This window comes from Coturnix japonica, chromosome 2 (assembly GCF_054131305.1).
Source record: "Coturnix japonica strain WE chromosome 2, WE-NBRP24, whole genome shotgun sequence".
NCBI lineage: Eukaryota > Metazoa > Chordata > Aves > Galliformes > Phasianidae > Coturnix > Coturnix japonica.
The window spans coordinates 17784251-17796964 of NC_140664.1; the positions used below are offsets into that span (position 1 = coordinate 17784251).

A 12714-nucleotide genomic window follows, 5' to 3' on the forward strand; every position below is an offset into this window, starting at 1 on the left:
ATATCTATATAGGTTTACTCTTCATAATATGTTTCCTCATCAATAGATTTTTAAACATACATTAAGACATAATTTCTCAAAAACAGAACCTTCCATGTTGGTATTTCTTTACAGACTGGTGGATGAAAGAATGCAAGTGGTGTATAGGCTACCTTATGTCTTACTGATTTATTCAGTTCATTTGGTTAAATTTCTCATATTAATTTCTTATTTTTGTATTATGTCAGAATTATGGAATGTATAGAGCAGTTTAATTTATTTAATTAATACTTTTATTCTATATTGTCAGGTACTTTTAACAGTACTTTTAACAGCTGTTAGTATCTTTAACATAGATCCTCAGTTGACACAAACTGAAGAATCACACTGCAGAAAACAGGTAACTCCCATATGTATCTATCTTATCTCCAGAAGAAGATTCACTGAAATATGATTATGATAATATGGTGAACAATTAAAAGTTGTGAACTTAAATTTCTCTGATCGAGCTGAAATTCCCTTCCTTCCCAGTGCCCATCTAGATCAATTCTATAATAGAATATTATTGATGCAACTTTCTCCAATATATTAACTTAAATTTTAATAACTATATTAGAAATATTCCAAAGTTTAGGTAAGCTTTGTAACTTTCTGACATATTTTTCCCCATTTTGGAATAAAAATATTTCAGCCACTCAACTTGAATGTGTGATAATAACAGATGAACACAAATAGAAATACTCTAAGGTTCTGATGAACACCTGTTTCTTGGCAGAAGAGGAAGTGGTATGGAGGACAATGCATAGAAAAGTTTTGCAGTAAAGCTGGAATGTTCAAAATCAGCTCAGCAGTGCGCTTAGACTGCAGACTTAGTGAATTAAATGTATCCTTAAAATCAAGCATGTGTCTTAATTTGCCCTTCTGCTTTGCAGGACTAAATGTAGAATTTCTAAAGCACTTGTCCTTGATGACTGGTTTTACTTCTCATCTCTTCAGTTTACCTCGATTTTTACCTGGCACACTCAGGCCACCACAAAGAGTAGGTTTTTTGTTTGTTTGTTTTTTACAGTAACATTTTAGACCAGAAACGTGGCAAACATTTAATAAGGATCTCAAATTAGGCTTAATAATATAGATGTATGTTTATCTGTATGCTTAACTTCTGTCAATATTCCCTAACTCGGACCTCCGTGAAGACAAAAAGCATTTTGTCACTTGATAAAGCCACAATTTCCTTCAGAGAAATCAAGAGAAGCAGTTATGTAAGTTATCTATCTTTAAAGCACTTAAATCATATATGAGCAAAATAACATGCTGTTACCACAAAAAGTCTTGCATATATCTATAAATGTGAATAGAATTGGATCCATTTCAGTAGTCCTTATTCTACTAAATCTGTGCTATATGCCTTATATGTAGTGTGCACTTATAGTGTAAACCATATTAATTCACAGCAAACATTCTTATAATTTATTCCTTTTCCCACAGCATTTTGTAGCTAAATTTAAATTGAGACAGAGAGCATAAAAATAATTCCTTTTTCAACTTTCAGATCTGTTTTTAATTTGATACTTAGCTATGTTAGCATGCTTTCTGTACTAAATCTAGGACCAGTATACTAAAACTATTTAACATGGCTACCACAAGCAAGCACAAAAGTGTTGCAGTTTTCAGGTGGCTTGTGCCCCTTCCCATGGAGAACTACTACACATGGTCCTTGCCGTAAGCTCAAATAGACTGTATGTTGAAGAAACTCAAAATTGAAAAGCTAGCGAATAGGGCAACTGTGGTTCAAAGCGTTAGTAAAGAAATACGCTCCTGTGTTACACTCTGTGGCTGTACTAATGTATAGATAAAAGATGATTGTAAATCCATCTAAAGAGAAGAGAAATTTGCACTGAAAGTGCTGTTTTTACCCCAACTTGTAAGTCGTAAGTCAAAAAAGTCACATTATCCTTTACTGTCTGAATTCCTTAAACAGAGTCATTGTATTTGCAAAATCTATTAGACAAATATGAATCACATTTTTATTTAAATAATCTTAGGAGTACCAGTTAAGTATAAGCAATCCCCTGGGTATAGGCTTTATTTTCACTACTCAGTATCATCTTATATGGCTTATTTTATGCAACTGAGTATAGCCTAAGAGCTTTCCAATTATCTGCTTCAGGTACCAATCTGCAATTATATTGACTTGTATCATCACAAAAGAATAAAAAGAAATGCAAAATTAAAAGTGGGTTTAATATTAAATTTACTGCAAAAAGTAACCCAAGGCATAGAATTAGTTAAATATCCATGCACAATTTTCATCTTATTATTTGTATACACAAAACTGCAGCTTTTGAGATACCAGTATAAATTATTATGTTGTGCAATTACACAACAGATGATTTTGAGTTCTGTAGCTCCAATTAAATTTCCTTAAGGAAAACTTCCCAGCAAATCAGTGGGAGTTTCACTTAAGAACGTTCCAATTATCAGAAACTTGGATCGAAATCATACATTTATTTTAGTCAGCTAAAATATATCCCTGGCATAGTATATCTTATGAGATATAGAAAGGCAGAAAGAAGCAAGCTCTGCACACTCGACAAAGGAAATAGGTAAAAATAAAGATGAAGAAAAATGTTTTAAGAGTGAAAAGAAAACGAGGATAAAATTAAAGCATAAGTTTCTGTGAGCAAGATGTGCGATCCTTTGATCAGGAGCCAAGTACAGCTGGGAAGAACTGAAGGGTTTAATGTGCACAGAGCTTTACTTGGGTTATGCATCAATCACATCGAGAGACAGGTTAGACAGTTAGATCTGGGACTGCTTCTAAAGCTAAAAGGTATTTAGGCCTCAAAGGCACATATCCCAGCAGTACAAATGTAGGCAGGTATTATCACTCAAATAGCCCATTTTCATTAAAGCAGTCCTTAACAGTGAGAACATATTTTAAAAATAGTTCAAACATAATTAATGTTCTCTTTCTATTTGTTACTGAATAAAACAGCTTAATCTTGGGAAAAAAAAAAGAGATGAGCACATAAATGCACCTTGATTCTGAGTCAAGAAAGAAAGAGATAATGAAAAATGTACTTATTGGGAATAAATTTGGAACAATAATCAAATAAGTCTTATAATAAAGATCAGAACATGTACATTTTAGCTACATCTGTAACACTACACTCTTTACTTACCCATAATTTTCAGCTGAACCATTGACTATATGATCTGCCCATGAACTTGCACCATTGTACCACCTTCACAATGCAGTTAAAATAAAAAGGTGTTATAAAAAAACAAAGGTATTATTAATAGCACTCTAACTTATCTGACATGTCCAATTCTTAGTAAAATGTGAAGCTTTCCGAACATTTCCATAGTATTTTATATTATCTCTTAGGCATAAAGTTAAAAAAACAAAAACAAACAGTAACAACAACAAAATCCAAACATAATAATTTATTTTTTCATGAAAGATTTTTTAATATATTCCACCTTTAGCTTTTTTGTCAGGTTAGACATGAATTTCTGCTCCATGAAATCTAAGTCGTTTTTGCACACAAGTCTTCAATTTTTCAATGGCTGCAATGTATTTAAAATGATTAAGAAGTAATTGTGGAGATTTTTGATAAAGCATTTGGTTTTCATGGTTGTTTAAAAACCAGAAGAAAACTCACTTCACTCAGATCAATGAAAATCAATTAAATTTTATACTTATATTGTTCTTTCAGGCATTAGGTTACATGGGTAACCTAATCATTGCAGCAGCACATTATAAATGAGTTGCAAATAACATCAAAAAAACCTTTTCTCTTAAAGTAGAAAAACAGAGGGAAAAAAAAGTGGGACAAAAATGATTCTTTGACTTCAGACACCAAGAGATAACATATTTAGATACCTTAACTCCACTATGTTAGAATATGTGCAAATCACCCAATATTTGATTAAGCTTCAACTCTGCATCTGGAGTTCCAGATTTTCAGGGTATAGCATTCAAACTGTGGTTATCCTGCTGCTCAATGATTTTCAATATAACAGTGGGTGAGAAGCAAGACTGGGATTTTCAGAGAAGATCAAGGGACTACGGTGTTCCTAAGTTGAATATAAGTCTCTCTTTGACTCTATTAAAAATCTCTGCAAAATTCTGCAGGAAAAAGTGTTTAATGGCTTGAATATTCTTATCAGGGGGTTTTCAATGAATTTGTTCCCAGGGACCATAGCAAATGCATGGAAGATTTCTTGTATAACCTCATTTTTTCTTAACTTCTCAGGTTTCAGAATCTTAAGTTTTGAGATATGCTTATTAACTACATGATCTCACACCTCAGGGTCATTATGCTGAGGGAAGGCAAGAATGCAGAATAAATGAATATCATTTAGCTGCTCTTCTACATTCTATATTTTCTGAAACATTTGTAGCTAGATCAATGAAAAGATGAAAGTTATTTAGTTCAGTGTAATTTAGATTATATTTAGTTTAATTTAAATTTGAACACAGCTGCACATAGACAGGTGTATCTTTACATTTTCCATGTATTCATCCTTAAGACTGCAGCCTGTGTCTCCAGTTAGCTAGGATTTTAGGAAAAACTTTCTGTAAAACTGCTTTCTTATAGGCACAATAAATACATAAGCAAGGGTTCAAAACTGCAGTTTATTGTATTCATAGTAATGAAATAAAAACAGATCTTTTGTGCCTTGCTTTACTTGCTCCTATATTGTATACAGAGATCACACACTGACTTAAAAATACACACAGAAATATAAAAGCTCCAATTCTAAAAAGGGATAGGAAAATCAACTTTCTTCTCTCTTTGCATTTCTTTCTTTTTGAACCTTCTAAACATGAAATGCTGTTTTTTTTCAAATAGCTATTTCCAGTTGTATTCCAAAAGTTTTCAGATTACACTTTGGATTTTTGTTATATTAGTTTCACTGTGATACACCATGTGGAAGAAAAACAGCACTTCTGGTTCCAGCACAGCAAATGCTCAAAATCATCCTGAAAACTTTTCATCCCTTTTAAGTCAATACTAGTGTTAACGTGTCAAAAGTTGAGCACTTTACATCACTCATGATATTAAAAGAAATGAATTGGGGTTTCTAAATTTTCCCCTAACAACTCACCGTGACTGAACACGTTAGCCATTAGAGATACACTGCTGTTAAGTGAGGGAAAGCTTTCAGTTGTACCAAACTCCTCTGTACTATTCAGTTCCCCTCCTACATCTTAAAATGAACCATTTTATTATTTTTTTTCTTAAGCCGCAGTTATTCTTCACAAAAAAAAAAAAAAATCCAGAGTGAAGGCAATGATGAGTTAAAAGAAAAAGCATCACTTAAAGCTCTGGAGATTAGATTAACTGGTCTGTATTTTAAAAATGTTGCATATAGTGCATTGTAAACTTGGATATCATCAGTCTGGATGAGTTAAGAATTTTAGATTCTTCAGGAAAAATTTGTTATTTATCTCTATCTACTTTTATTACAGAAATAAAAATACCTTTCAGGAGTATAGGTTGTGTCATCGTAATATGTATTAGGCACTCTTCTCTCATGCCTAGTCCTCCTGAATATGAAATAAACAGCACAGATATTTCAGACATTTTAAATGGTGCTTATTTTAAGATGTTTTCCTATACTGCACTTTTAGGATAGCAGTGAACAGAGAACACATTTATCTACTACACATTCAGCAGTATCTTCTGAATGTATCTCTCCATACATAGGTAATGTTAAACTTCTACTTTCAAATTATATTCAGATACCAATAACAGCATATTAAGGACAAATGACATTGGTCAACACATGATCATTTCACAGGAGTGAAAATTTGTATCAGTATGAAAATAGGATTTAAGCAAGAAGGAAATTTCACCAAGAGTTGGATACGGATGCTACAAAATTTCTGACTGCTAAAATGACAGTCAGAAAACAAAAAGGAAGAAGTTTGTTTCCTTAAGTGATGCAACAGAAATTTTGCCTGAAACAAATGGCATATTTCATACAAAATGTGCTGAAGCCACCTTTAACTGTCTCCCAAACTGAAACCTTGAAGTTTAAGTGCAAAAATAAAACAAAATAGCACAGAGTGTGGTGTTCTCAGTGACTAATCTGAGCTATGCGAGAGAAAAGCTGAGAACAACTTTCATACTGTGATACTTTCAGCAGATTTTTCTTCAGGAAGAGCTGCTAATATTGGTAGGAAAACAGCATAGTTTCATTTAGAAAACAACTCAGATAAAATCTTGAGAACATTCTGTTCTTGAGAGCACGTGTGCATCACCCAATTTAGAATGGGTCAGTGTCAAATTACAAACCAGCATGCGTAACTCTAGCAAACTGTGAACTGGGGGATACACATAAAAATGTAAATAAAGCTCTACACGCTCAGCCACTATGGCTCATATGCTTTCAATCTGAGTAGTTCTAGCAGTATGAACTGATATTAGCTAGTGCTACCAAACTATCAAACAGCCAAGGAAAATTGGTGTGGGGTACAGAGCTGCAAGGAGTTCTTGAGAAAGTCCAAAGGGCACCGAAGTCACTGATGCTGTGTCTCTGCTTCTTGTCTTTCTCAGGCAATTGATGGAACAAGAATCTTGTCAATGCAACCTCCATTTCCATTAGGAGGGAAATAGTCAGACTACTTCAAAATGAGGGAACTATCATAAAAAATGTCAGAATAACACTGTCAGAGAATGAATTCAGTAATCAAGGTTCTTGATAATGGAAATCCATCCTAGAACTAACTAACTAAAGACTACTGAATTTGATAGGCAGTAACTGAAACAAATACAAGTATCAAGTAGCTACCTCTTCAAGGAAAATTCAGAAAGCTACTTGAGATCAGAAGAGCACATGAGTGGCTGTGAATGACTACCAGATAAGCAACGAAGGGGCAAAACAGGCAAAAAATTTTGATTGATGCATCTGCATATCCTATTGGCTGCAGGACATCCACACTGGTGGACTCACAGTGATTTAATTCTGTCCCAGATGAAAGATTCTTCAGTGAATGCTTGGCAAGATAACAATGTTTGAGATTTTGATAATAGTGGAAAATGAAAATAGTTATTTCACATTTTAAAAAGTGAAAGAAAACAAGAATAGATGTGGCTGCTTGATATCACTATGACATTGATTAAGTAGAAGGAGCTAAGAAGATGGGACTAGTGCTCTGACTTAGAACAATAATATATTTTAAGATAAACATGGAAAAAAATGGGAAAAAAGTGTGAAGAGAGAAGAGGAAATGTTGACTAAGAAGCAATTTTTCATATATTTCCAAAACATAAAGAAGAGGAAAATATTTAGCTATCTTCAATGGAAAATGAAAAATTGAATAAATGTTATGCTTCAAATGATCCTTTAATACCTAGAGAAATATTCTCAGAACATGAAAAGACTAACTGGATGAAAAGCTAGGAAAAATGACAGTAACAATGGGGTACTCAGAGTAGCTCATGTCTGAAAAGATGACTAAAACAACACAGGAAGCCTGGATTGAAGAGGACCAGACAATCCAGGATCAGTTCCTATGCCCAAGGAGTCTCAAGATACTGCTCTAAAGGGGACATCTGATTGTCCTTTCTGACCAAGGAGATATTAGTGCTAATGAGACTTCACTTAAACAAAGCCTTGGAAAAGATGTATTCCATCTTACTGCTGAAATCCTGTCTTTTTCATCTTTATGATCACTTTACTCCCCATCTTGCTCTTTATTTTGTTGATTTTACTCTTTTTTCTTTTTCTTTGACAAACAAATTTCTTCAGAAACAAAGATGAAGATTTGCAAGTCAAGATCCCCAAACTAATTTGATAGTAGCTTCCAGCTATCAGCAGTATATGATACAGCTATCAATCTGAAACAAGTTCAGATAAACTAGTACAAATGCCAGTAAAAAACTATGGTAAGCAACAGTATTTAAAATTAGCTATTGAAAAAGCATAAGTATCAGTGCATTTCATCACATATATTCAAAAAAGTATTTGCTGAAAATACCATAATCACAGTAGGACTTTTTACATATGTAGTGCAAGAACTGCACGACATATTTCATATCTTATGAGCCACTGTATTTCAACCATAATTATTTCACAGAAATCATTATGGGTTTAAATTCTCAATATGCTACTTTTCAGATAAAAACAGGAACACTGATGGTCTGTGGTCACACACAGTCATCGTGAATGTATACAAGTACTCATTAATTGCAGAATAAGTACTATACAAATATCTGCAACATAAGCTTGTATGTTTCACTCCATTTTTCATGTAAACAAAGTATGAGATTTCAGAAAGACTCAATTTATGTGCACTCTGAGGTAGACAGGCATTTCCTCATTATTTCAAAAAAAAATAATAAGCACTATAAGCACTTTGGAAAATTCTGGCAATATTAAAGCTTATACAAAGACCCTTATACTGAACAACCATATAACCTAACTTATGAAATTCACTTTTATAAAACTCTTCCGCCTCTCTTAGGATTTTGCCATAGACTTGAGCAGTCAGTCTTAGGTACACGCATGTTCACAGAGAAGCATAAAACACCTTCAGAGTGTGTTTATTAATAAAAACATAGATCACATTCTTAATTTGGAAACCAAACACAGTGCTGGCACAATATATGGGGTAGAATTAAAAATATGCTCCACATCAATTATACCTCTCAAGATCATAGTAAGCACCCTCAGAGTAGGTACGGCACATCTTACGGGAGCGAAGTAATCTGATTGCATCTTCACAAAAAAGAGGATATATTGTGTGATCCTGGCTGCCAAAACATAAAGGGTGAACACAATGAAAAGCAACAAAAAGGTGAAACAAGGACAAAACAATATGAAAAGAAAGGAAAACAGAAACACTAGAAGAATACTCAGCTGGAACTCGGGTGAATTTAGCAGAGCAAAAAAATGCTACTCCAAAACATTAAGGTATTTTAGCCTGAGACTATGAGACAGGTACCAAACCCCAGATTTCTCTCTTGCAACATTTAACAGAACCCATACATGTATTAAGATTCTGCATGTTAAATTCACAGTCTTGGCAGATATTTGTGTTTGTTGACTTAAATATTTTCCTTATTGAATTCTAAAAAGATATTGGAAGAATGTGCGGATGGCACCATGTTCATATACCACCAATTACAGACCTGTCTACATAGTATGTTAGAAATTCTAATGCTGATACTGACTGGGTACTTCTAAGTTTTCTACCACTATACAGAGACTGACAAAAGCAGAAGTGGAAATGTAGGTACATAGAAGTACATGCATTATCCACACAGAGTCACACAGTGGAAAACATATACCTGGCATCTCTGTGATGGTGGTCTGTGGACTGGGTGTACCAGGAACGAGGTAAAGTAACATAATGACTGAGCAGATGGCAGAAAGAAAAACACAAATGAGACAATGAGATGGAGAAGGAATGGTGCACTTCACAACACAGAAGACGTAAAAACCTGAAAACACAGGGGCTGCAAAAGAATTGTACACATGTATATAAATTTATGTAGAGTTCCACACATTTATTCTGAAAATTCACTAAGAGACAGGAGTACGTGGATTGTTAAAATTTGTGATTTTTTGAATTATTTTGATTGGTAAAAAAGGTATTTCTGAAAACAGTGTCAAGAAGTTATGTTCCCTTGCTTGAAGGCAGTGACAACTCCAGCGCATATAACATATTGGGCAGAGGTTTACCTAGTCTGTCTGAAAGGCTATCATCAATGGGAACGCTACCAGTTTGCTGCTATATTTCTAGCTCCAGAGCTTATTATTTCTGATGGTGAAATTACTTAATATTTACCCTATATAACATGAAACACTGAAAACCTCACATTTATCCACTACTTTTGCTTCTCATGTCTTACTTTGTTTTAGTAATCAGACAAATTGTTACAAGTAGCTGTATTACCTACACATATTATCTTTTCCTCTGTACATGGATAAAATATATCAGCCACATGTAAATAGTCTTTATGAGAATTTTAAGATAATGACACGTAGTACAACAGATCTTTGTGCTCACTGCTTGCCAAATAAATGCAAAATATTATAGCCGCGACTATAAAAAGCGTCTAACCTAAGTCCTTGCTTACAGTGTATTTGCAGACAAAATTGTTAGAAGAACAAGGAGTCACACAGAATTCAGTGGAGCCCAACTCGGCACATTAATTTGAAAATTAGAGACAAAACTTTCTAATAGTGCCCAGACTTGAAAATCAGAACCAGCCTACCCATAACCTGGCAGTCATTTTGCTTTTGAGAAGCAGTGAAGAATATAATTCCACTATGTTCTTAAATTTCCATTAAAATATATTCACACCCACTGGAAGAACAATGTAGGAATCCACCCCACAGCAGCTATGATAAGTGCAAGTGAGGCAAACAAGTGCATAGCAGTCTATTTTCACCACAGTAGCTACGCACAGGCTATGTTCACATGAATGCCCTTAAATGATTTAGATGAAATGCTGGAAGTAATATTGCAAAACTTTAGCAAACATTACATTAGTAAACAATTAAGTGCTTCCAGCTGGTAGACAGAAGTTTAATGTTAACATTTCACATTTGCTTCCCTTTTCTTTCTCCAGAGAGTTGTTGACAAATTTTCTTGATAGTCTTTCAAAATCAAACACAATATAGTAAAATAGTTACAATCAAATCTTTAAACCAAACTACAACTTCAGGCAGTGTTACAGAGCATTAATTTTTTAATTACTCCTATTGAGAAATGCAATTTCTTACAGCTCACAAGAAGGAACACCCCAGATTTTTTCTTCCACCTACTGATATTCAAATGAAACAACACCAGTAAATGCTCTTCAAATCCCCACTTTGTCATCTTAAATGCCCAATCTCTGGTATCAAGTTTTGTCCCACTATTTGCAGAAACACAAAGCTCTAGTGCTCCTACCACGTTCCAAGACTTTCGTTTGTGATATTCAATCATTTTGGGTTTTTTAATTCAAAATCTTAGCGCATAATACACTGCTATTTAGATGCAACCATACATACAGTTTAATATGTAATAACCTTTAACAAGTTTAACATATGCTTTCTTACCACTCAGAACTCTTCTTGTCTGTCTTGTCTATATAGACTAACTACAAGTAGGCTTTAGTTTAAGCTTGACCTGGTCCTCCAGCATTGCTACCTGTTTATAATTTTCCCTGTTCTTTCTTTAGAGCAAATGCTATACGTTATCTGATAAAATGTAATTCCTTATAATATGTTCTTAAAAGTGCAACATGACAAATAACTGTAGAAAACCTGCTTTTGAAGTGACTAGATGATCTCCAGAGGTCCCTCCCAACCTCTGTGATTTCTGTGATTCTGTAATACTCAGCCTGAATTAGTTCTACACATTATAAAAGTCATACATCAAACAATAAGAATATGTAGCCTAAATAGCCTGTAGTATTTTCATAATTTATGATGCATCATTCCCAGCTGCAGGAATAATAATATAGGTATTGCTCATGTAAGCACGTTTCTCTTTCTCTGAAAATGGTTTTCCTTGATGCACCACAATATTTTCAATAAATTATGCATCCTCAGTAAAAAAAGAGGAAAATTGAATGGAATGCATTTGTATGGAAGACAAACTCACTGATATTGCTTAGGTCACAATACGACAGGATGCACACTCAGAGGCCACACTCTGTTTTGTAGTATATATATTTTGGATTGAAGCACAAAAGGTATAAATGCTTTCTGTATGCTGATCATTCACTTAACAGACCACTATTTTTTCTGATTTTATTAATACTTTATGTACTGAACTTCAGATAAATTCTATAGATTTTTATAAGTATGTTAACAACGAAATACCAAAGATGCCCGAGACTTAACTACTACTCCTTGTTCAAAACCAAGATATGGAAAAGATCCCTTTGGCTACTACCCAGCCTAAACCACTTAAAATCATATTTTAAGTAAACTGTAACATAGTAAAATCATGGTTCAATTGGTTGCTGCCATTAAGCTTTGCATTGCCTCAATGCAAAACAAGTCCAGAAATGTTCTACAACTGAATACAAGATAAAAACATCTTTGAACTGTTTGTGAAAATAACAATCTCCAATGTACATATAGGGAGGAATGAATAGAAGATTACAGACACATGGCTGCATTTTAGACATTGCAGATCTTTTAAAAGATGCTGGATTTCAAAGATACTTTTCTTTTTCAACCTTCTTTTAGACCACAGAGTCCTCATTTGCTACATTACAGCATTCAACAGCAGAAGTATGTCAAATAATAGTATGGCAAAATGAAAATATTAGCCTGCAGCCTCGAAAATTTCTGCAAAATTATACACTTTGCTACAAAGAGGGTAATTTGCAGCAGCAACTCATTTCATTTACATTAAAGCAATGAAATAAGCCCGATGAAGAAGTACTATAGTTTCTGCAATATGACCAGTTGTATAAAGACACGCACAAACACACTTTCTCCCCCGCCTCAGGTGAAAACAGATTTCCAGTAATCTGACAATACGATTGCAGAGATATAGAAAGCACTATAATTATCCATTTTATTTATTTTTTTCAGTGAATAGAAAGTGGTGACATAATTTTTTCTGTTATCACTCACCTACTTGTCCATTTCCACACACTTATCATGAGGATAACAAAATACATGAGTGATTCTCATAGTCTAATTTTAGTATTTAGTTTCCAGGAACAATCTCCACATAGCAGAACAGTCCTAGAAAGATTCCTGAAAACG

At 33.9% G+C, this 12714-nt stretch overlaps 1 protein-coding gene across 45 annotated transcripts in view; it reads right to left on the bottom strand.

Moving 5' to 3' along the window:
* The window catches only part of RIMS2 (regulating synaptic membrane exocytosis 2), a 402507-nt gene that overhangs the window by 121043 nt on the left and 268750 nt on the right, over positions 1-12714 (bottom strand). For 3 of the 45 annotated variants that reach the window (XM_085537125.1, XM_085537123.1, XM_085537122.1), the window contains 2 exons: positions 5474-5539; positions 3165-3227 (listed from right to left, as the gene is read on the bottom strand). The exons of 40 other annotated variants lie outside the window; for them this stretch is intronic. In XM_085537125.1, coding sequence (XP_085393251.1) covers positions 3165-3227; positions 5474-5539 — 129 coding nt within the window. Of the gene's footprint in view, positions 1-3164; positions 3228-5473; positions 5540-8642; positions 8751-9287; positions 9354-12714 lie in introns of all 45 variants that reach the window. 2 more of the 45 variants (XM_085537121.1, XM_085537165.1) reach the window with 1 other exon arrangement.